Source organism: Bemisia tabaci, chromosome 1 (assembly GCF_918797505.1).
Source record: "Bemisia tabaci chromosome 1, PGI_BMITA_v3".
Lineage (NCBI taxonomy): Eukaryota > Metazoa > Arthropoda > Insecta > Hemiptera > Aleyrodidae > Bemisia > Bemisia tabaci.
Window position 1 is genome coordinate 61,671,807 of NC_092793.1, and position 25,595 is coordinate 61,697,401.

The following is a 25,595-nucleotide window of genomic DNA, read 5'->3' on the forward strand; positions in this document are numbered from 1 at the left end:
TCTGTGTCTCTCTGATTATCGTATCACTTTCAGGCTTTTTAGCTCTGAAGGACCAATGTAAACGAATCCGATCAAAGGGATTTTGTACTATCGAGAGAGATTTGATTCTCTCTCTCACAGAAAAGTGTTCCCTTGGCAGAAATATAAATCAAAGTTTAAAGTTATTTGCCGAGAAATTATTCCAGAAGTTGGGGATAAACACATCCTCATCCCTCGCCATCTTGATTCCTTACTTTGGTACTAAGCTATGAGAGTGGGAAGATATTTAAGAAAGCCTAGAACTAGCCGTCTGTAACCAAACAGCGGCAAACTTTCCCTGTACTTGTTGTTGGTGTCGCGTAAGCCAATCACCGTACAATGAGGGGTGAGCGCAAGACACACTGCTCCAACTGGAAGGTGATTGGCTATCGCCAAACTTCCAAACACCATACTACCGCCATACGCCATACCTACCACCATATACTGTGGCGGTATAGCCAATCACCATCCAGTGGGAGAAAAGCTTCTTGCCCTCACCCTTCATTGGATAGTGATGAAGTAGCTTCATCGGGATAATAGGGACACTGGATTAAATAGAACTCTGGGGATCTACACTGAAAAAAAAGTAGTGAGTGTTGAGAACTAATTTGGTAAGTTCTCGCCAAGTAGAATCAAAATTAGGCTTCAGAACTAATTTATTGTACTGAAGCACCAATCAATTCGCTTCATACGCTGACTTGACTTTACTAGAGCGCGAACCAGAATTGGAAAACAGCACTAGCTGTAAAATTAGCGCTGTGGTAAGACAAATTCACCTTCGGGTCAAACTAATTCGCCCTCAACACTAACTGCCACATTGTCCGTTACATTTATTTAGTTTCGAAAAAGTGGCGTCGGTACAACAGCCTCAATCGCGTCAGCTCGTGAAAATCAATTAAAATGTGAAATTTCGGGCTCGTTTGACAATGTAAATACTCCCGGTATGATTTATAGTGTCCTCTCTTTCTTGAAAACGTTCGAAAGCAACATAAATACACCTGTTAAGGTTAGAAATCGTCTGTTCGATTCAAAACGTAAACAAGCATGATATTCGTTGGAGTCGTCAATCTTCTGTATTAAATTGCGATTAAAGCGTTCCGCGTTCACTTTATATTTTACGAAAGTCTGTGAACTTACTGCTTACTTCTATAGTTCGTGTTCTCCCGTAATTTCAAAAGAATATCTCAAGTGTTCGGACGAGATATGTTTATTCAGTGTGAACATTCGCTACCGTTTCATGTGTGAGTGTGTGTCTCTCTAAAGGATACTTCTGTCTACTTGCACATACCTATGGGATATTCCTTTCCTCTGTCGTTCATTTGGAACCGGTCAGTTGATTTTTACCTCTCATCTTTTAAGAAATCTTCTTTTCCTGAAAGTATTGTCCAGTTATCATTCGCTAAGCCGTTTTCTCCTCTCTCAGTTTTGAGGTTAGGTTGACCCAACCCTACCGAATGCGAATTAGAGTAGCGGAATTAGTTCCCAGCACTAATAGTGGTTAGTGTACAGAAACCAAAAATCATGTGTGTCCAAATCACACAATATGAGTTAGTGTATGGAAACCATTTTTAGTCATCTGACGCTAACTCATTTTTTTCAGTGTAAAATGATAGCGGCGACTCTAGGTGGGAGCGGGTGAGAACGGGTTGTTGCCAACCTTCGACGTTCATTACCTGCTCCACCCGTTTTTATTATTATTTCAATTTTCCTTTATTGGTGAAACATGGTATAGAAAAAGAGTATAAAGGCTAACTAATCTAAGTACAGTAAAAATAAAATAAGACATATCAAAGAAAGGATTAAGTTGGGGAAAGAGAGAGCCGGAACCGCAGCGAAGCATATCATCGGCTCGTCTTCCCACCTTCCCTCAGGATGGGTTTAAAACAAAAGACGGTGGATTAATAAGAACAACATGGTCGAGAAAGTAATGAAATTCTAAACAGGGGTTTGTGCAGTTTCTAATCCCTTAAAGACAAGGGATTTAACAGATAGAACCTCTTTAGCAAACCGCTTGACCCTATTCCAAGCCGTCAGACTGCTTAGGGCGACTCTTTGAAAATTCTCGACGTTTAAATCTTCTTCAAGATCCGCATGGACCTCGAGTCTATGTCTGACAAAGCGGTCACAGACAGAAAAGGTGTGCCGCGCGTCGTCGATGACGTCCTTTGAGCAAAAAAAACAATTGGGACTTCGGTCAAGTTTAAATCTGTGGAGGTAGAATTTGAAAATCCCGTGGCCGGTGAGGAGCTGGATCATAAAGAAATCAGTTTCCATTTCCCGGTCAAGGAGAAGCCAGTCTTCGAAGTCCGGGAAGAGAGTTTTAAACCAAACGTCCCTAGAGGGGTTTTCAAACCACAAATCACTCCAACGGTGAATTATGTCCAGCTTAACATCCATAAAGTTCTCCAATCTTCCGAATCTGCTCCACCCGTTACCAACCTTGCCGTAGTAGAGATTCAAGTTTAAAAAAAACAAGCAGTGAACTCCAACACAATGTGTTGATAAGGCGCGTCATTAACTCGCACATATCAAACCCTTTAGTTTTCATTTACAGAGATTTCAAAAAAGGCAAGCAGCACAACAAGAGAATTCACGATCCAACACTGCAAGGTCAACGACGCACCTTGACGAGACCGTGTATTGTGAATCTAGAAAGCTATTTGAACAAATTTAAGTTTTTTGATCTGCCTCAAGCAAAATCTTATCAGATTCTTGAAGAAAAGTGCTACGGAAAAATTTAAGCGAAGAAAGGAAAAATTCTGTCGAACTCCTAGAAGATAAAGTCGATTTAAAGGTATTTTGGGGCTAAAATACCCAAATCACCGGTATTATAAATCCCGTTATATTATTGAAAAGAAATTGACTCGATATAAATGCAATTGTATTAAATATGTCTTGATTTTGTTATTTTAAACGCCTTTTCATGCAAAGAAGCTCAACCATGTCCATGCTTTATTCATTCATGAATTGAATGTAAGCAATCCACATCCCGAAAATCTACCGATTTGCCGTAAAAAATCGCAGAAACTTGATATACCAGGTCGATGTACCCACTCTTTGAATTTACCAATCAATTTAGTGAGTCCACGTATGTGAAAGTCAAAATGCTATAGTCATTTTGGGTGCATTCATTTTTCATGAAACAATGGAGAATTTGCACGCAATTTTTTTATTGCTTCATCTGAAAGTGCCTAATGAGCTGAGTTCGCAACATTTTTCATAATTTTTTTCTGACATGGGAAATTGGAGAAAAATTGATTTAAAAGTGAGAAAATGTGCCGCCTTGTGACGTCATCTGGCGGCATTTCCCATTTAAACACATGTATTTTAGCAGAATCGGTTATTTTGTTATATCTCCTCTAATAGTTGCTCAATTTATGAATCAAGGGTATCTTCGTGTTCAGTTCACTCAGAGGATTCCACTTAAACAGGAAATTCATCAAATTTCAGACCCTTGCAAATTCTCCATTGTTAGTAATTTCAATCCCGAGAAACCATAAATTTTCCGTATAAAATCGAAAAATTCAAAATATGTCGACTCCCTGACGTGAAAATTAAATTCTACGTGTGAAAATACTTATGTATCGATATGCTGAACAGAATGCTCGCATCTCCTCGTAATTTACAAACCGTTCCTATACTCATCTCAAAATTTTTCTCAGAGCTTTGTGTTGTAATCAGCTTCCATTTAAACTCCGGTTTGATGGCCGAATCGGCTGCCCAAAAAGCAAGCCATTTTTGAAGGGCTCTATGAAAAATTCGTGATATTATCAGCTCTTAGGAAATCACCCCATGGGTAAAATTGCTGGTATAAATTTTCGAGTGCTTAAAATAATTGTATTCAAGAAACTAAGGCATTAAACTATGGAGTCAATTTCGTTTTAATAATATAACGGGATTTACTTGTCTTCAGGTCAAAACTCATACAAGGAAGCCCCGTGCAAGAGGCTAATTTTTTGTAATTTCACTCAATTTTTTCTCCTTTTTATAATTGAATTGCTTGTCACATTCTGAGGTCAATCATATTAAATTGTAATTTATACATTTCTTTTTTCCCCCTTCATTTTATTTTTTGTTTGGAGAAGTTTTGTTGATTTCTTCGGATTTCGAATACTGTAACTTCTCTTCTATTTGGCCGATTTTTATGAATGAGACCTCTTTTAATTCGTGTTTTAACGGAGAGGAAGGAAAAAATTGCTAAAAACTCGCGAAAAATTTTTTTTGAAAATTGGACGAATCCTAGCGTGACGGTGAAATGGTTAATGAAGCGTAAGTAATTGGGCGAGGGGCTGAGGATCGTCGCTTGGCGACCGTCATTAGCTATTGTTCGTCGAGACGCCGACGCAGTGAGCAGGAGCGTGGGGAAGAGAAGGGTAAGTGGATTCCTGTATGAGCCACGTTTAGCTAATGGTCTAATGAGTCTCGAGGCTCATCACAGATTGCACTTGCACAGATTGCACTATCAGAGCACGGGTACCAACTTTTGAAAAGTATAACCGAGGTCACAGATCTGTCAAAGCAACGTTTTGAACAAAACGGAGGAGTTAAATTCTCATTCCGAGAGTGCCGACCTGCTCAGCCATCCTCGAATCAATTCGCTTGATTCTTCTTATATATGCATATTTTAAATCAGCGCGTCGCATTCTTAGGCTTTTTTTAAAAAAACCAAGTAACGTAGACTCTTGGTATTCACTGCACATAAACTAGAGACCCCCAGAATGAGAAACAACTTTAAATCATAATTATTGATGGATAAATAAACTTTTTACACGCTTTGGAAAATCTCAGAAGTTCGCGGTAGTCACTTTTCGGTAAGGAACTAAGGGACTCGGTTATTGTATCGAGCAGGGTTCGAAACGATCGCAAAGGCGGTATACTACGTATACGCGCCAAAAAACATTTTCGAACAATAGTGGGTTCAAAACTGAGAGAATACATCTACCTTAGGGATTTGAAGGTTTCCTTCGTGAGAAAACCATGTGCTGTTAGCCCCATTCTCGCGTGACCTTATTACGGAAGTCAACTTTCCCGTACCTAATTTTGATTTCAAGAGGTGTCATTATGAAACTGATCTGCACCACTCCTTGTGAGCTTAGGGTAAATTCTGTAAGGGTTCCTGTAAGGGTTCTGTAAGGGTTTCTGTTAGGGTTTCTGTTTCTGTTAGGGTTTTAGTGTATTTTCCGAAGGAAATATTAGTGTATTTTCCGAAGGAAATACACTATGGCGTTCTCCCCTGATGTCAGACCTGGACCAAAGACCATGTAATGAGCATCGATCATGGGTCGTAGATTACGAATATGCATGCCGTTTGAATTCATGTGTATATATACATATATGTATATATATATATGTGTGTGTGTGTGTGTGTGTGTGTGTGTGTGTGTGTGTGTGTGTGTGTGTGAGGGTGAGTGTGTGTGTGTGAGGGTGTGTGTGTGTGTGTGTAAATATCTGCTTATTTATGTATGTATTTCCGACTCATCGTGGTTTTTCCGATTTTCGCTGGGTTATATTTCCCTCGTTTTAATAAAGTTCCGAGTGAAACTTTTTGCGATGTAAAGTAAAGGAACAGGACTACCATTCTGCGAAAAAAAAACGGAGATCGAAGTATTACATTTCGAATGGTGGGGGCGAGAAGTGGGGGGAGGTTCAATTTTGTGGGCGCGATAACTCGCGCAAATTAAAAGCTTCCCCCCCCCCCCCCGAAATTTTTATAGAAGGAAGATCTTACTTAGTTCTAGGCTGGTATTCAATTTGAGCGAAATCGGTCGAGCCGTTTAAAAATGGCGAGCTTTGAAAGTTTTAGGCGGGGGGTGTGCGGCAAAAGAGGAGGGAAGCCGCACAGTGGGTCACGAACTGAAAGTTGGTGGACAAGACGGCAATGTTGTCGCACAGTGGGTCACGAACTGAAAATTGGTGGACAAGACGGCAATGTTGTCGCACAGTGGGTCAAGAACTGAAAGTTGGTGGACAAGACGGCAATGTTGTCGCACAGTGGGTCACGAACTGAAAATTGGTGGACAAGACGGCAATGTTGTCGCACAGTGGGTCACGAACTGAAAATTAGTGGATAAGACGGCAATGTTGTCGTACAATGGGTCACGAACTGATAATTGGTGGACACGATGGCTTTATTGTCGCACAGTGGGTTACAGACTGATAATTGTTGGACAAGACGGCAATGTTGTCGCACGGTTATGGAGATTCATCCATCGTCATTCAAGCTTGCCACAGCGTTTGTTGACATCTTTTCACATCAGACATTACATGAGGATTGTTGTTGCAATCTGGCGACATGAAGTCCTTATTCGAATAATCAATGCCTCCAACAGTGTAAACGTAAATCCAACCTCCAAAGATTGATAGCTCCCCGCCCCCGCCCCTCCCTTCGGAAAATACACTATTCCCGCGGTGGACGCGCGGGTCACTTAAAAGACAGAACAACTGAGGCCGGACACTCAAACTAAAAAAAAAATACACTAAAAACGCGCGCGAAGCGCGCGTCCTGGGGGGGCTTGGGGGGCGAAGCCCCCCCAAAAACCGGCGCGGAGCGAAGCGGAGCGCCGGTTTTTTTCTATCTGGTCTGCTTAGCTGAAACCACTTCCAACGCAATGTTTTCCCAAAACAGAAACAAGGATCAAGAGACCTTGTAACAGTAGCACGCCCGCCTCATCCTCGAATCTCGAATCAAAAGGAGTCCTTCGAAGACATTTTTCAGCATGGAGTTCGAAAGAGAGCCTTTAAATTGTGTTAACATTTTGGAAGATTTGAGACCCGTTCCGAGTAAAAACCTCGGCTTTTAATGGTTCTGAGAAACCTCGTGAGAATTCTGCACCCCTTGAATTCCGTCCCCAGGTATTTTCTTCGTGGAGACAGTGCGGTAAACAATCAGCACGCTGAACGACGTAGCCAGTTGAGCTCAAGACCCAAACTCGCGAACACTTTTACGGAGTCATGGAGCGAGGCTTAAGGCGAGTCGCAAATCGCAAAACGGGGCAGCTTGGCAAGCCCGCCAGCAACTTTCCTTTTCTGGAGCTGGCACGACGAGGCATGCCTCGCTGGCTGCCACTGCCGTGGCTTCAGTCTTATCCAAGGTCTTTTTCCTTTGTTTCGCCTGGGCTCCGCGTTGACTTTTGCCGCCAATTTTACTGGCTTCGACATTCCAAATTCCCGGGAAAATAAATGCGTACCCTATGAAAATCCTGAGGGCGAGTTTCCCTCCAAGCAAAACATCTACAGAATTTAGAGAAATAATTTATAGATGCGTCATACAGTTCAGCAACACAAAGACACACTTTTCTTGATAAAAATCACAGTAACCGCTCTAGTTCACTGAATACTGATGCAACCAAAACTTTCGCGAGCATGGAGGAGGAAAACATTTCAATCGACAAAGTTCAAGTTGGATATACCCGAATTTTCCTGAGCTTTGATTCCGGTGACAAAATATTAGTTTCAGCCAGGGAAAACTTTGAGTGGCAAAAACATTAAACTAAACGAGGAGGCTCGGATTCTCGAACGGCGGTTATGAGTTTCGGACCGAAATTTCGTCGGTTGAAAGATCCCTTCCATGTCCTGTCTGAAACTTGGGCATTTTATCTACTTATCGGTTTTTCTTGACGTGACGCAAGCTTCCGATCATGTCTGGAACGAACGTCTCGTCGAAAAACCCTGTGAAATGCTCCCTAGCAACCATATGAGGCTCTTGCCCTCTTTCTTCAAGGGAAGACGGTTTATAGAGTTCGTTATGCTACTGAGAAAAAGATATGGCTTACAGACCAATTAGTGGTTCATACGGAAAACTACTAGTAGTAGTAAAGGCAACATATTATAAAAGCACATATACCTCAGTGATGGTAAAAGACACCTTAGTATGGTTCACAGACCAAGAATCATTAGTTCATTTACGACTATTAGTGGTGTTTCATATGGACCACTAATTGATTTATAAAGCCGTAGACATTTCTCCGGGATGAGAATACAACCTCTGGTTTTAAACCCATAAGGGCAGGAGTTCCACAGGGTTCTTGTCTTCCTCCTCTTTTATACTCTCTCCCTCCCCCTCTCTCACTTAACTAGAGACATCCAGCCAGGCACGTATCCAAGCGGGAGGGGGGGGCTTGGGGGGCTCAAGGCCCCCCCCCCCCCCAAGTCAAAAAAGGGGGAAAAGAGAGAAGGAAAGAGGAGACAGAAGATGAGAAAGTGCGAGAAAAGAAGAAGTTTGAGACCGTCGAAGATATTTATCTGTTTTAATGTAGAGTCTCAAATGAAAACACCATGTTCATTCCTAAAATTTTCGTCAGAAAAACCTCAAAATGCGCCCAAATAGAGTTGAAAGTTCTGAAATATTCCAGCTCTGTTGAATGTAACAATTCGTAAGTATTTTGTGTAAAAAAAAGCGTAAATTTTATGCAGAAACTGATGGAAAATCTGCGTCACAGAAGCCTCGAAATGCGTCCAGATACAGTTTAAATTTCAAAAATTGTCTAGATTTATTGAATGCATATAATTTGAAAGTATTGTATGCTGAGTGTAACGCATTTCGAGGCCTCGAAATGCGTCCAAATAGAGTTAAAATTTAAAAAATTTTCAGGATCTTTTTGAATGCACACAAGCATTTTTTGCTGAAAGTTCAAAAAGGAAACGTAATTTTTCTGCAGACATTGATGAAAAATTTTCGTCACGGAAGCCTTCAAATGCGTCTAACTAGATTACAAATTTCTAAAATTTTCGGACCCCCCTTCGCCCTAGGGGGTATATTCCATACCCCCCCCCCCCCAGACTCCCTGGTAGTAGGGGGACCCTACAAGCACCCACCCCCGAAACAAAATCCTGGATACGTGCCTGCATCCAGCAGTCTGGGAGGAGGAGGAGGGGGGGGGGCTTGGAATTCACGCAGACGACTCCCCTGCTACCCGGCTAGCTTCGTCTCGTAGTTACAGGGAGGAACGTAAAAATCCACAAATGGACCAAAAAGGCAGGGAAGCAGAATCTTCCAGGCTTCCACATTTTTCTCATCAAATTTCCACAAAATGCCCCCCCCCCCCTCTCCCCATCTGTAAAAAGTTGACCTATTTCGTCTGTTATCCTTTGATTTTCAACTTTAGACCCTTCAATACGTTCCTTCCTTCCACATTTTCACGCGCCCGTGTAATCGAGCAATTTCTGCACCCCTACAAAAAGGATAATCCTAAATTAAATGCGTCGCAATCAGTAGAAGTTGTCTCCAGAAATCGGCCGTTTACCTTTATTCCCTTACTTCTGGATGATACTCAAATCCCATGCGATACTCTACGGATTCCAGGCTCAAGTGGGGAGCTCACATAAAGAAAGAAGTTGCCCACCTGCGGCTTAAATTTTTAAACATGCAGTGGCTTTTTGGCCACAAATCTCGGCTACCTCTTAACATCAAGTTGCTCCTCTACAAGGCAATGTAAATGGTTGCCAATTGTGGGGTCGTGCAGCCAAGTCAAACTTAGATAAGCTAGAAAACATGCAGACGAAAATCTTGAGAAGCATGGTTAAAGCCAGACGGTTTGAGGGGAACACAGATATTCTAGCTGATCTCAACATTGACTCTGGGGAGAAGTGAACGGTGTTCAATGCATTATGAAATTTGCAACTAAAAAAAAAGAAAGAAAGAAAAAAAAAGTACCTATAATGCGTAGATGAAGCTGGTTTCCAAAGGCACCCCCAGAAGCGCTTGCGCACCTTGAGTCAGGTTTGCCTTGAGAGAACCTCGAGAAAATCTAACATACGAGATGTAAATGAGACAATTACGGAAACTTTTTCTAGTATATGATTGTATTAATTTTTTGGTATTCAAATATTTTTGACAGAGTGGTACCGTACGCTAAAATAATCATAAAAAGGAGAATCTTGGTACTGCACATTTTTATTAAAGGTTATTACGTAAGTAAATAACCTTTAATACAAATTTATAATACCAAAATTCTTCTTTTTATAATTAGTTTCATTATGTGGTATTTGGTTTCCTCTTTTTCGCAAAAACAAAAGCTTCAAATCGATTGAAATCTTACACAGGGGAAGTTTTTTCATAGATCGCGAGACTGTTTGTTTATTTGGGTTTGGATTTTCCTGTAGGCAAACTTGACTGTCTGCTACTGTGGAATACTGCCTGCAGACGCGGTAAATTTGAAAAAACATGTTACAAACTACGTAGATTGCGCGCTTAAGGAGTAGATTTCAGACATTTGAGACGGGACGTCCAACGTGATTTTCGTACGATTTTACACAGAGAGCCTATTTACTTGGCTGTATCGCTTGCAAGCAGCAGACTTATTGGGCTTTCAAACAATAATGTATACACCTAAACGGGTACCTTCGTGGTTATAAGTTTTTGGTACAAAAAAAGAGACAAAAAATATACCAAAAAAAAGTATCTACTAAAATAATGCGCTACATGAACTGGCAACTATAACTGTAATGAGGTTGCCAACCGGTAGTTCAGCAAGGTAATTCAACTTTTCTTTTACCTTGTTAGCGCAAAAGCCAGAAGTCCAAGATATTAAAAGCTGACCACGTATGGCGGCTCGTCCACCGCTGTTGAAATTAAGGAAACGAATGCGCAAAGCTGAGCTCCAGGAGATTTACAGACTTTGACACTATACGTCTACAAATCTTGAAATTTGGTAAAACCCTCACGCGGTGTGCGCTAATCTATTTTAAAGTGTGTATGTAGGCAGCGCGGGCCGTGGGGTAGACAAACACAGTATGCAGTAAAAATAAAAAAAAATAAAAAAAATACGAAGGATGGATCACAAGACAAGGTACGAAGTTAAGCATTTTGATACACATTTCTTAACCAAAATTCAACTTAGAACACGATTCGTACAACGAAAATTACTGGATTTGACTCCTAACCAAGATATTTAATGTATCATGACGCGTGAATTCAAACCTCCCGTCCATGAAAACACAATGGTCTGCGTACGTCAGATCGCAAACTAAACGCAACCGTGGCAGTCTCTGCGATACGAAAATATGGCAATCTCAATCTTGACGCTTTGACTTAGCTATAGCTGATTTTTTACACTTTGAACAATAAAGGGTGGAAAATGAACAATGTTTGATTGAAAAGCCTGCCGAAACCGTTGAGGTGCGCGATTAGACTCACGTGGAGTGTTGTGTTTCTTGTGACCGGGCAATCCAAATTTCCCGTATCCAATGTAAAATTAAAACGTTAATATCTTTTTTTATGAGTTGATTACAATAATTTTTGATGCAAGAATCGTGTTCTACGTGAAACTTTGATTAAGTAACATGCATCAGAAGGCTTATATCTGTACCTTGTCTAGTGGTCCATTGATGGAATAAGAATGAACAGAACTACCTGCATCTCCGACACCATCTCCTGTTCTGCAACAGACAAGTTTCCTAATAAATCGAGGAACCCGCGAAGCAACGAGACAACGTTCACCGCACACTGTGAAATTGGCCGAATCTACGATCAATAACACTTCCGATTAAAAGCTCAAGAGATTGCTCCAATGCCAATGATCCAACTGGGTTTGGTAACAAGACAACACGTATCTATATTTCCGACTATTGCTCCACTGTCGCAGAGCTATTGCACAAGTGATCTACCAGGGTTGTGATCAACCTACATTAACAGGGTTAACTCGTAGTTAATATCCAGCCATTAAGTATTCAGTCTCCTTCATTGATTTCCTGTGATTTTTTTCGCATAAAAAGTTCCATTCCAAGGGCTATCTCCATTCCGAATTGTATCGAACTGCAGGCCTAATGCCTTTGAACACTGTACGTGAACAAAAGGAAGTTCTTCAGGTAACTTTATCATCTGGATACCGCGTATCTGTGCGATGTGGATACAGCGGCGAATAAACAATTTTTGGTGGGGCATTTTAAATTTATTTCATCAAGTTCTGATAACTGTGACAGAAAAATTAAAAACCTCGACTACCCACACTGCCGGCAAAGAAATTACGAGTTTGAAAAGTTGCGAACTGAACGACCAGCAATTAAAATGACAAGCGTCTCTCTCAGAATATCTGTATTTGAGCACGTTAATCCTGAGTACAGATATGACAATCCAGGTAGCACTTAAGATTTCATATACTTAAGATCAACATACAAACCGTAACAAAATTAACGTTTTGGATCCACGCTGACATTAATTTTCTTTGCGGGAAGTGAGAAACTAGACTTTTCGAAGGAATCTATTCTGTAGCTATCTTCTGGAAGGAAAAAAAGCAAACCACAAAAATTTGGATGATCAGAATTATGCTAGCTAACTAACTAACTAACAAGTCGCTCTTATAGCGCTTCTGTGCGCTCTGCGACACCCAACCGCCAATGGTAGCGATCCTGCCAGAGCTCCTCCGGCAGATCGCATCTCCTCTTTTCCTGCCTTATTCCCTCAATCCACGATTGGATTAGAATTATGCTACCTTCCTTAAACAAAACTCACTTAAAAATGCGATACAAAATTTAGAGACGAGTCGTTTGATTTTCTGGGGCCTGGTAGACCGTATATAAATGAAGTATCTGGTTAGACGTCCAGTTGTTATTGCGAGTGTTCGCTGTCAAATCGAGTTCCGTTTGGGTTGGGTTATTTCTTTTTTACCCCACATTCTGTCAAAAGCGGCCAACTATGCTTTACCTGCAGCCTGATTGTTGAAATTTTTTATTTGTCGGGACGAAATAGATGACTGACATAGGTTAAAAAGCGGAGCGTGATTGGTCAGCTATGTCTTATCGCTGCTTTGTCGTGCCTATGTCGAGTTGAACTCACGACAAGCTAACGGCACCTCTTAAGTTTCCGACAGTTTGTCGTCCATTCCACCCGACAACGGCACGACAAAGCAGCGATAAGATATAGCCGACCAATCACGCTCCGCCTTTTAACCTATGTCATCTATGTCGTCCCGACAAACAAAAAATTTCAACTATCAGGCTGCTGTAAAGAAATTAAACTCTCTTGACCTAATAAGGGAGGGTATAGAGAATCCAAGCCCCCTGGAAATGTTAGAAAGTTGTCTGAGCCCGATTCAACTGTTGTCCTTACACTAAATACACTTAGAAAAAGGGGAGAGGAAGGGAAAAGTATCTTTAAAACTCTCTTCCTTCAAAATTTTCCCGAGTAGAAGCACGAGGAGTTGGAAAAAATCGCGGTACTCGGACACCTGATTCCAGCCCAATACGCTGCGAGTAATTTTCAGAAAAACTGAAAGGTGAACAACGCTATCCGTTATTGGTCACCGCTTGTTGATAGCTAATTAGCATGGAGCAAGCGCACTGACAAATTGCGACAGCTCCGGAACGGTGTGGAGGGGGGGGGGGGGGAGCTATGCTTAACTCTGTATGCAAATGGTGTAGCTAATCTAAATAGCCAGACCGTCAAATCGTCCAGCGGAATAATTACCGGGGTCAAATTAGAGAGAGCGGAGGAGAATTGGAGACAATCGCAGGTGAGCAGATTTCAGGGTGAGCGCAAGCGCAATGCATTACGAAAAACTCACTCATAAAATCATATCGTGATCCGAGGAGGTTGGAGGGTGGATTTTGCGTTCTACTCGCCGAGGCCGAGGGGATGAAAGGAGTTGAAGGGCACTACCAAAATCGACAAAGATAATCGACAAAGATAATCGACGTGCCATCGTAGCCTGCAACGTAATTCCCCATGCCTTCAGCTGCAGCCGGGCGAAATGGGCATAAGCCAACTAGTAGCAGAGTTTTGGAGTGCGTGTAGAGTTGAGATTTTGGACCAACCAATTAGGTTTGCGCTTTATAAAGCGGCTACAGCAGGCTGATTGTTGAAATTGATAGACAAGTCTGTAAACAAAGAGGACATGGGGAGTATGAAGAGATCCTGAGGATTAAAATGGTTGGTTCCTATTAACTAAGGGAGAAAATGATGGACTAACAGGGTCTCTCGTGGGTTGCCGTTAGTTAGTCTACTGTCTACCTTCTTCGTCCATTGCCATCACCCGCTTCCACCGATAGAATCCCCCCATACCCCTTTTGTCTTTTAGTCTACAGCTTTGTCTATTGATTTCAACAATCATCCCGCAGGAGCATCATTTACAGCTAAATCCTAGGGGGCAGAAGGGGGACGCAAAAGACGTTCGCAAGAAGCAAAATTTGAAAATCGATTAAATCACTCCTCATCCGCTCATCACTGAGAAAAAACTATGGCTTATAAACCTATTAGAGGTAAATATGGAACACCACTAACAGTAGTACCTCTACATATAATAATAGCACATATACCTTAGTTATGGTACGGGGTACCTTAATTAGGTACAGAGACCTTAGTATGGTTCACAGACCGAGAATCATTAGTTTATTTACGACTATTATAGGTGTTCCATATTTACCTCTAATAGGTTTATAAACCATAGTTTCTTCTCAGTGATAAGGAAGAGGGAATGAAAAAATTACCTAAAATTAATCAAAATTCCCCAAAATCGGCCTAATTAAACGTCAACTATGGTATGAGGAGTGAAAGGGTAATCGTTTCCCACCTTCGCGATCTTCGAGCGTCATCTTCCAGGCTTGCGTGGTGCAGAAGAGGTCAACCGATAAGAACAGTGCCTCGGCGATGGGCGTGAGTGGGTGACCCAGGGGTTCCGTTCCTAACCTCCCATTTTTTAGGAAACTCATTGCGTCAGAGGTATATTTCTAAGGACAAAGAAAAGAAATGGGTCATAACTTCGGGAACGCTGACTTTTTCAGCCCGCCACGGTCTGCCATGGAAATCGAGATAGGAAGAGTCTTCAGCAGAACAATGGGTATTGCCGGTTGCCTTCATTTGAACTATTTGAAGGCGGTCTGTGTTCCATCCAATAGTTACTAGCTATGTTTATGCGAGCCTCTAAACCTAACTTCAATCGAAACCTGAGTTTGAAACCAAGGTTCAAATCACGGCATAAACGATACGGAACTAGCGAAATGTAGATTTCCGAAATTTGTGTTTGAAACCATATTTTACACTGAAGACTAGGTTATCGCACTCCGCATAAACGAACCGGAGGTTGAAATTAGTTGAAATTCGACTTCAAATTCGATTTTCAGGTGCGCGATCGGCAATATGGCGTATTTATTATCATAACGTTCGTAGACAACTGGTGCTTATCCCACGATTTAGCTTTAATTTTGCCATTATTCAACATTTTTTACAATCATAATTTTACTATAATTGTTGCATAAGCACTTTTACCTGATTCCTTCAGTTATATGTGGCTTATTTATCCTTATTTAGCTAAACGTAGGACGTTATTTTCTAGTGAAGGTGTTTATTATCAGATGGAATCCAGGCTTATTACTGCTTTTTCAGATAATTCTTGCAACTGTAATCAACATTTTATGACTACAGAAGCAAAGCAAGCAAAGAGATTTACAGGCTACAATTGAGTAATAGCCTTACCTACCAGTTCATCATCTGCGGAGAACTTTTTACTGTATCCACACGATTTGCCTAGGATTTCAAGATAGGGCACCCTGCTTCCCTTTAAGAAGTGCACCTAATTTTTTCATTTCAATCTACCGATTGAATCTAAAATCTGATCCAATCAGAGCTGTGCAGCTCTTGAATTTGTGTGTTATCCATGAATCTATTTCCTGGTTGCCCTACTGAAAGTGAGAGACCAGCCACAACCGTGACCTGCTGACTTATTTCTTTGATCCAATCTCTTGTAAATGATGACTCAAATTCTGAGGCCATCATTTATTGAAACTAGTTCAAAGTTATTGCTCCAAAGTATCGTCACTCTTCTCATACTGAGGCAGAAGGAAGGAGATTTTTTGGTGAGTGCTCTGTTATCCAAGATTTGCAATTTGAGATAAGAATACGGTTTTTATTGAGGCGTGTAACAATTTTTTGTCGTTGAATCACTTGTCATAATTGAGCCTTGGCGTTAGAGATGCATCAACTGTGGAAAGTGGCTCTGCCTGTGCAAAAATATCTTGTGACAGCAGTGAATGTTAGTAAATGCGCTTTACAGATAGACTGAAAGCTCCATATTCCAATCTACCCGAATAATTAAATTCAAAAGCATTTTTGAATTGAGTTTATATCGAATCTCAATGGGAGAATAATATACAGTGTAAGCGAAAGAATATCAATGGTAAGGTTGGGTTTGTGTCTTAGGTTAGTGAAATGCAATGGCAGGTTCTGAAATCTTGTTTGTCAGTTGCTCTTTACATGAGTCACCTTTGAAAATCAAGTTTAAAAAAAAGTACACATAGGTAGGCAAACAGTAGTAGGTAGCTTGCCTATTTTCTTCCTGTCTTGCTCATGGACTCGGAGAGCAGTCGGAAAGAGGGGTGAGAAACAGGATTTCAGCGCGTATCTCTGGGAATGTGGAAACTTAAAATTTGTGAAGCGTCATCAGCAGTTTGTTAAGATTGTCACCGTCTGTTGCCTCAAGAGGATTTAGACGCTTCTGCTTCAGCGATAGCGATACATTGTTGACCTATCAATATCCGCTTATTTTAATCATATTTTGAAGGAGCGATTCCCATAAGTATTCCCGATTAGTTATTTGTTTCACTACAATAATGGCAGACATACAATCTTTACGACACCATGGAGTGAAGGTGCGGTGCTTTACTGGATTAGCACTCCTACACTTTCAATGCCTATATCTACCTATTGTCAGATCATTAGAAGCTCAATAAACAACATGATGAATTTCTGCGCCTGCCACAATTATTTATAACATCACTAAAATTACCTATGGCAACTTTTCTGAACTCAGAATATAAGCTCGAGCATGATTTGAAGGTTTGTTGAGATTACTTAGGTATTCATTCAATTTTTAAATATGAACGTAAAATGATTAAAAATCCACTGTAATTTTTCCAACTGTTGCTCAGAAAGTCAGTAAAGGCTTTTTTAGTGAAGATGAAGCCTCCGCTTATATATTGCGGAAAAATTGTGGAACATACACGGGATAAAAGAGTAATAATAATTTTATTGAATCAATTCATAGTGAAAAAATGAAGTATAGCTTGTGAAAATGGCGCCAACGCATGAAATTCAAGTTCAATCGAAAATATGCGCATAAGTAGCGCATAAACAGCGCCAGAATCGGAAAGTTTGATTTCCCGCGAAAGTCGGGTTACAGCGCCCGCATAAACCCGACGGCGAAAACTTGCATTACAAACTCGGGTTTCGTGAAACCTCGGTTTCGAGCCTCGCATAAACGTAGCTACTGAGAATCAAGTTAGGTACTTGTGAACAGACTTAAAATCCTTTTCATGATAATATATCCATCGGGATGGCAATAAGTTTATGTTTCAGTACCGCAGCAAATCAACGTTGGAGGCCAGAAAATACTAATTCAAGAGCTTTAAGTCTCTGGAGAAAAATGAGATAATCTGTTCTCGCTTCGAAGACTTTCGATTGGAATCTATGTAGAATGTGACTTAAGGTACTGAAGGAGAGAAGTCGTTCCATATAACCTGAGTAGGTAAGAAGTGTTTAAAAAAGCGACAATCGGAAGGGATCAAACGATTTTTCAATCAGAAATCCCAAAAGATTGCGATTTTGAAAACAGTCCTTGGGAGATTACTCTCGAATCAAAAGAATTCACTTTAAGTACGACTAACGACAAAGGTCCTCCAAGGACAGCTAATTGAGAATTGAGATTAATATTTTTACCAAAAAAAAAAAAAAAAAAAATGAAATTGGTCAGAAGATACGTTAAATACTATGCCACGGCCGGTCTGTGCTGTGTTGCCAGTTGTTGGGGGATAGTGACTTACCCGGATGTGGCTACCGCCACTCATAATTAAATACTATAAAGACGATCATGAACGGAGCTAACCTTCCGAAACTTACTTAGCGCCTGAATGAGAAAATTAACGCTCATTCATAATTGTACAAAATAATGTTGCTGATTATCCATAATTCTTGGCATCAGGCTAATAATTAATGTTACCTATTTGTGAACGTTAAATTTTCATGGATGAATGGAGATAACAAATATTCACATCTGCCATACAATCTCCGTAAAATCTTGCTCTAAGCGGGCTCTTCGAGGCCACACTTGAAGATGAATTGGATTACATTTTGCGATGAGGAGCCACTATTTCTGGCCTATTTTAGAAACAACATACATCCCATTGGTTTCCCTAAGTATGCAGATATGTGCTTTTATAGGAGAGCCAGAGATATTGGCTCCTTATTGCATAATGTAACCCATTGGATTCTTTACGAATAAGAGATTGAAATCGATAAAAAGGCTGCTTTGATTGACCTTTGAGCGAACGGCATAACTCGGTGAGCCTCGTGTGGTAAAAGGCAGCGACCATGAACATCCGGGCTATGAAACTTGAGGCCCTCCGAGTCAAAGGTCCACCATAGCGCTTTTACATCATTTAATTTCTCCTTTAAGGAGAATCCAGGGTTCGATTAGGGATGATTCAAGATTCGAGATAGCACCACGAGTCACCACTGAGAATTTCACTTACCTCCAACGATTACTGAAATAATATTCCTCAAATTACTAAAAGCAGACCCACAAGATATAGCTAATTTTTGGCTTGATTTTTTGAGTCAAAAATATTGGCAATTACAAGCGCAAAGAAAGTACAGCTGAAACTTTTAGCTCAGCGGCGGCGGCCGAGCGCGCAACGGAATCCCTGATGTTCTGTCTGTCTGTCTCTCTCTATCTCTCCCCCTCCCTCTCCCTCTCCCCCTCCCTCTCCCTCTCCCCCTCTCTCATTGCCGCAATGGAAATTACTTTCCGCCATTGTTAAGAATTTATTTTCGGGAATTTTGAGAAGATTTGTTTACTGAGTGTTCCTCAAGTATGTTGCTGAATACCCTGAATACACCCATGGTGCAAGGATCGCACAACACATTCCCGCTTTTGCCGGCGCGGAGCGCCGGCATAAACACTTTTACTGGAATATTTAGAAAAATGCTGCCAATTTCACAAAATGATAAAGTTTGATTGGAATTTTGATCGCAGGATAATAGTTATGAAATTTTTATTCAAACCACTGAACTTAATTGTAAATGCCTTCGTGATATGTGATGAATTCATACATTCAGACTCGACTTGTCGATATTATGACGCATCTCCGATTAAATATGTAATTTATTAATGATGCCTCCTATTAAAGACGGCAATCCGTAAAAATCTTAGCTTTTCTACGATTCATTAGGTTCCATTAAATTCATTGACATCATACTTCAGATACGATTATATATTATAATCTTTCCTTAAGCATGGTCAAAAGCCATCAAAAATCAACTTTAATGGGAAGAGTGACTATCCGATGTTTAGTAGTCTTAAAACTAAACGGTTTTCGCTTAGCATCGCCCGTATTTTAAATTTGGCGGTCAAAATCTCTCCGCTGATAGTTCACCACCCACCCGCCCGCCCAGAGCGCCACCTCCTTAGCGCGTGTCCTCTCCCCGTGTCTCGAAGTAGAAACATCAACAACACAAACAGTCCGTGATAAACCTCAGTGCAATGATATGTAAACAAATGCGCATTGTGTAATCATTAATCAATAAATCAATCATGTTTGTGCAGTATTATTATGTTATATTTGTGTTCAGTACCTTGTAAAAAGGAACCGTGAAACATGGAATCTGCCGGGATTCTAAATTCGTTAACAACAAACAAATTAGTTTCTAATAAAGATCCAAGTGTCCGTTCTTGCGTTAGCTTCGATGATTCATAGTATGTAATTTAAGTACCTAATTAGTTGTCTAATTTTGCTTGGTGTATACCTACGGAGTAATTTTGGAGATAGTATATGATGCATTACTCTATATAAAGCTGCTGTTTCCACTCACTATGCGCCCCCCCCCCCCCCCCCCCTAGAGAAAAATTGGCCGAAGCTATTTCCTTTAAAATTGGTACACGCTTAGCTATTGTAATGAGGAGTTGATTAAAATTATTCCCATTCAAATCCGCTGCCTCGGATGCCCGCAAGAGCGAAAAGTTATTTCTCCACATAGTATTACATTGGAGATACGCGGTTGTTTACGCGCATCGCGCCGAACAGGTTCAATCCTGTTGCGTGACGTCACTGCCTTATAGACGAAATTTAAGGTATTAGGAGGTATTTTTCGACGAATGTTTGTGAAAATTGGTAAGCGGGGGTATTTTTCAACGGGGATCTCGAATTTTCGGTCGGATTTTCAAAATCCAAGATGGCGGCCGTGGCCTAAGATGCTAAGTCGGCTCCTGTTATATCGATTTTCGTGAAACTCGGTATCCAGAGGTATTTTTCGACGAGAAACTCGAATTTTTGGTCAGATTTTCAAAATTTCCAAATCCAAAAGATGGCGGCCATGGCCTAAAATGCTAAGTCTGCTCCTATTCTATCGATTTTCGTGAAACTCGGAGATCAAGGGTACTTTTCGACGGGGAACTCGAATTTTTGGTAAGAGTTTCAAAATTTCAAAATCCAAGATGGCGGCCGTGGCCTAAAATGCTATATAGCTTCCTGATATCGATCGATTTTTGTGAAATTCGGTATTAGGGGGTATATTTCAACGGGAAATTAGAATTTAAGGTCCGATTTTCAAAATTCAAAAATCCAAGATGACGAACGTGGTCTAAATTGCTATCTTGGCTTCCGATCCATCGATTTTTGTGAAATTCGGTATAAGGAGGTGTATTTCGACGGGAAATTAGAATTTTAGGTCCAATTTTCAACATTTCCAAATCCAAGATGGCGGCCCCGCACGAAAACGCGGTCCGGACTCCTAGAACATCAATTTCTGTAAAACTTGGTGAAAAAGAAGATTAAGACATAGATGTTGTCTCCTCATCAATGTTAAAAACTGTGCGGGGCGGTGGCGGCTCGCGGAGCGAGTCGCAAGTTCGTCGCGAAGCGTAGAACTGGGGTCCAGAGGCACTCCCTGGCTAGACGTGTCAGCTCGCAAAGCGACCTAATCACGACTAGTTATACAATAATTTGAATTCCTAGGTTTCACCTGACTCAAAGCGTTTGCTGCTGATATCTAGGCGCGTTCAGACTCATTTATCGGAGAATTGAACGTTTCTTATCGGCCCCTCTACAATTATGAGATTAGTCCAAAGCTCCTTTTGGAACTTGAATTAATGACTCAGGTGGTGCTTTTGAGCCAACTTTCAAAGAATTAAAGGCATTTTTCAAAATTTTAGTCCATATATTCTGTGTGATTTCGCAGTGCCCTCACTAAATGACGCGTAACCCTTCAATTTTTAGTTTAGTCCAAATACCTTGTAGAAACTTAAATTAATGAACCAGGTGGTGCTCTTATGCCAACTTTCGAAGAATTAAAGGCATTTTTTTTTTAAATTTACAGTCTTTGAAAATGAGCTGTTTGTGTGATGTCGCGGAGCAAAGTGCCCTACTTTTGGGCCTCGTAATCCCTTGAATTTTGAGTTTAGTCCAAAGATCTTTTAATGACCCAGGTGATGTGCTTGATGCCCATTGTTAAATAATTAAAGGCATTATCCAAAATTTACAGTCTTTCAAAATGAGCTTTCCGTGTAATTTTGCTAAAAATGGACAATTTAGCGTAGCCCCCCCCCCCCCAAATTTTAGTGTACCCCAAAATCGTTTGACGTGCATAAGGAGACCATAGATATGGTGTTCTGTGCTAATTTTGAATGAAATCGAACAGATAGATTCTGAGATATCGCTGTAGACAGATTTGGGGGACGTCGGACGGACGGACACACATTTTTTCATGTATGGTTATTTTGACTGCTGGGACCTTAAAGCGTCTAGAAATGATGTAATTTCAACTTTTTTTTTCTTGGAGGATGACAATTCTTTCTCTCTGCCCTAGGGGAGCGAGAAAGTAAGAACACGAGTGGGCTCATTGCGATTCGGAACTCGAACTATACTATCGTTGAGCAGTTTTTAGACCCCTACGCCACCGATAATCTTCTTAAGAGGTAAAGATGAACTTTTGCTACTTCAGCGAGTCAAATCGCGGAAGGAGATCCATGGATTGTCTCTTTCCGCCACCCGAAGGGATGACGTCCCAGTCGAATGCGTTTTTGAAGAAATGATCGATCCCCATCATCGCTTCATCTCCACACGTCTATTCATGTGCAATTGATGGCACGCTCCGGCAACAAGGTTCTGTGACGAAATCATTTTTGCCTCCAGAGTCTCCAAAATGTATACATCTCAGAGATCAAACGTCCTATCACTGAGAAAAATGGCTCGCGTAGCGAGTGATCGGGGGTCCAGGGGGCGCAGCCCCTTGGCTGGCCGTGACGGACGCGCAAAGCGCATCCAGAACGACTAGTATTCCTCATAAATTCGGTTTCTATTGAAGGAAATCTGGCAACGTCTGATGGCTCATACGGTACGGTATTCCTCCTCAACACGGCAGTATAGGTGAAAATTACGCGAAATACTTTTAAAATTCTTAGCGGTTAGGGGGAGACGCTCACCATCCTATCAGAGATTAATACAAATACTGTTGCTAATATTCATTCATAGAAAGAAAAAAAAAAAGAAAAAAAATTGGCATTACAGAAAGACTTTTGAGGAAATTGGATGCAGAAAATTATCAGTCTTAGGCAATTTCTTCATAAAAAGTTTTGATTACGGGAGGGGGGGGGGGAGGGGGTGGTTGTGAGTGGAAAATACACATGACATACAAGCACTCTAAATAGTAATTAAAATTTTTTTGCTCGGAGCTTACTATTGACCGTTTTCATAGAGTAGGGAAATGTTAAAGCTGAGATTGCAACTAATTTTTGCTTTGCTGAACTGGAACTGATCGCATTCCTGATTCCCGTAACCTTTGCAAAATACTGATATGTTCACTTTTTCCTGAAAATTGCCACCCTGTACACGAGAGACTTGGCGACTGTAATGTTTTGAAGCGCCCTGCTTTGACACCCATTTTCATTTTAAAAACTTCCCCTCCAATCAGTTAACTTCACTCTGAAAGACTTAAAGGAAAGAGCAAATTTTCAACTACTTCGGTACTTAGATCGACTGATTTGAATATTCATGAGGGAAAATAATGCTTCGCCAGCAGTGAAAAGACAAAGCTGAGAGGGTATATGGATCAAATAATTAAGATCTCAAGGCTGGCATCATTCCACACAGACTCTGCATCTATTCTCTCCCTAAATTTCAATAAGATGGTTGAATCGTCACCATGAAAAGAAAATTTTCTTCTTGAACCAACAGAAGTTCGAATTAAAAAATGTCGAATTTTTTCAAGAAAATTTCATAGATATGGCTTGACTTCATCCAAGCAACTGATAAGTTTAAGACCTAGTTGGGCGATTCCAGGAAAATTTAATCCTTAGATAATTACTTGGAGAAAAAGTAAACATTTTATGCAACAACAAATCCAAAATTTATTCTTCCTTCCCTAGTGAGAAAAATTACAAAAGATAGGTAAGCAATTATGAGAAATTTTATGCTGCTATGAACCTATTTATCAAGCCATAAAAGTTCACTACTACTACTTCTTCTCTTAATGGACGTACAGCAGACAATTATTTCAAATTCCCATTTTAATTCATATTTTACTTGCAACTCTAGTCCAATAGATACGTACATGCACTATCCGTGGCTAGAGGCAAATACTGCAAAACTATGATTGTGAAACTCCAAAACTCAACTGACTCAATTATAATTTATTTGAGAGAAAACAAACCGTACGGTTTTTCTTGAAATGTAGATACTATACATTTTCTTCCGTCATTACTTGCCATAAGATCACAGAAAACTTCAGAAAGATATTTTGGTTTGTTTCCGTTATGGAAATTAGAATTGTTGAGCGGTTTCCAAACATCGCAGAGCTAGATATTTACTTACTTCAGCGATCAGTAGGAAAGTATGATGAAGAATAAGTTAAATCTAAGACTTCCTTAACCAAAAACTAAAGAAAGATCTTGGCCAGATACTTTTTTGAGCTTCTTATTCAGATGCATTAGTAGTTTTTGCCTTCCCAGCTTCTGGTCCACATCTGATCTACTTGAAGGTTCAAACTTGAATTTGAAAGTAGCGAATTGTTTGTGTCTTAGGATGGAGTTTTCCTAGTCCTGATAGCCTAAATCTTCGCGATGATCTCTGGGTCAAAATGTACGTGATGAATTCTGACAATAATATGAAATTTCAATAAAAGCTCATGACAGTGAAGTAAATCCGTCATCTCAAAGTAACTTCTGAATAATGCTGTTATTCAAAAGCACAGTCAATAGGACTTTGAAGGTGATCTTTATCAGTCTGTGCGCATAGCACTGTGGCCTGCAGGCTAGGGCTGGGGAGACTTCAGTTGCTGAAACTTGAGACTAAAATCCGTATGGAAAAAATATAAGACGGCATTATTAGAAATACGTACCCTCAAATACGTTAATAATCCATCTCGGGCGGCATCGAAGCATTGTCGGTCTAAAGTCATTTTCTCATCGTCAACTGACATTCGCACTGGGTGATGAAATTTAACGAGGGAAAAAGGGAAAAAGTCGACAAACTTACGATTAACTGTTCAATTGCAAAACTCAGCCTACACAGCCACGAACTAATAAAACCGTGGTGGAAAAACTGGTCATACGTACAATCCCGCACCGATCACAAGACTGAGAAATCAACGGAGATTTCACCGCGGACATAACCGAGAAGGAGAAGTTGTTTTCTCGAGGGCAGGGGCAGACGATTCCACCATGCAGGAAGAGTGGGACAATGATGACGTCATTTATGTCGTGAAATATTAAAACGTAAGTTGCCAAATTGTATTATTATTTATTTTCCACAAATTTTCCAACATGAAAAACAGAACTTCAACAGAGAGTCCCTTTATACTGAGAGTCAAGACAATTTGAATCCGTTTCTGATTGGTCACCGTATTTTAGGCCTCCACAGTGTCACAAACGGGAATAAAGATTACATTTTCACCGATTGCAAAGATTATAATCTGGAATGGACCGGGGAATTACGGGTTCGGCAAGGAACAAACGGAATGAGAGGAGGAACGGAGAAAGGCATTTGAGAATGGGCCGATCAAAGATTACGAAAAACGTTCAATTTCTGTAATCTTTATTCCCGTTTGTGATATCCATGAGCCGAATTGTCTTGACTCTCAGTATAAAGGGATATGGCGTCATTTCCGTAACCCTGAGAAATAAAAATATATGTATCGAAAGAAAAAAAAACATTTCTCAAGAAAAAAAAATATATGTAGAAATTATTTTTCACCCGTAGAAATATTCCTGCTACTTCGAATTTTTTTTTTTTTTTTTTGCTTTGGAGAAATATTTTTTTTTATCTCAGAAAAAAAATTCGCCGTAGAAATATTTTCACCGCTCCTGACAAAAAAAAAATCTCGAGAGAAAAATATATTTCTCAGGAAAAAATATATCTCTGAAAAAAAATTATTTCTCAGAAAGAAATATATTTCTCAGGAAATAAAATATTTCTCAGAAAAAAAAATATATTTCTGCAGAACGGAGTGTTCACTGCTGCCAGCTTGTGCAGGCCGCTGGAAATGATTTCGACAAGGAACGTGGGATGTGGATCGATGGGTGGATCGTGGGATGTGGCGCGAAGTGGCGCGAAGAGTTGAATCTTTCGCGGGAAACTTCCGGCCGGACGTAATAATTGCG

The 25,595-nt window shown here is 40.5% G+C and overlaps 1 protein-coding gene across 3 annotated transcripts in view; it reads right to left on the reverse strand.

Annotated features, from left to right (window-relative positions):
• The window catches only part of LOC109035753 (protein fem-1 homolog CG6966), an 84,949-nt gene extending 60,266 nt beyond the window's left edge, over positions 1–24,683 (reverse strand). The window contains exons 1-2 of one of the 3 annotated variants that reach the window (XM_019049496.2): positions 24,335–24,681; positions 11,369–11,394 (exon numbers count right to left, since the gene is read on the reverse strand). In XM_019049496.2, coding sequence (XP_018905041.1) covers positions 11,369–11,394; positions 24,335–24,377 — 69 coding nt within the window. In that variant the 5' untranslated portion in view covers positions 24,378–24,681. Of the gene's footprint in view, positions 1–11,368; positions 11,395–24,334 lie in introns of all 3 variants that reach the window. The other 2 variants (XM_072304846.1, XM_019049495.2) reach the window with 2 other exon arrangements.
• Positions 24,684–25,595: the final 912 nt, after the last annotated feature.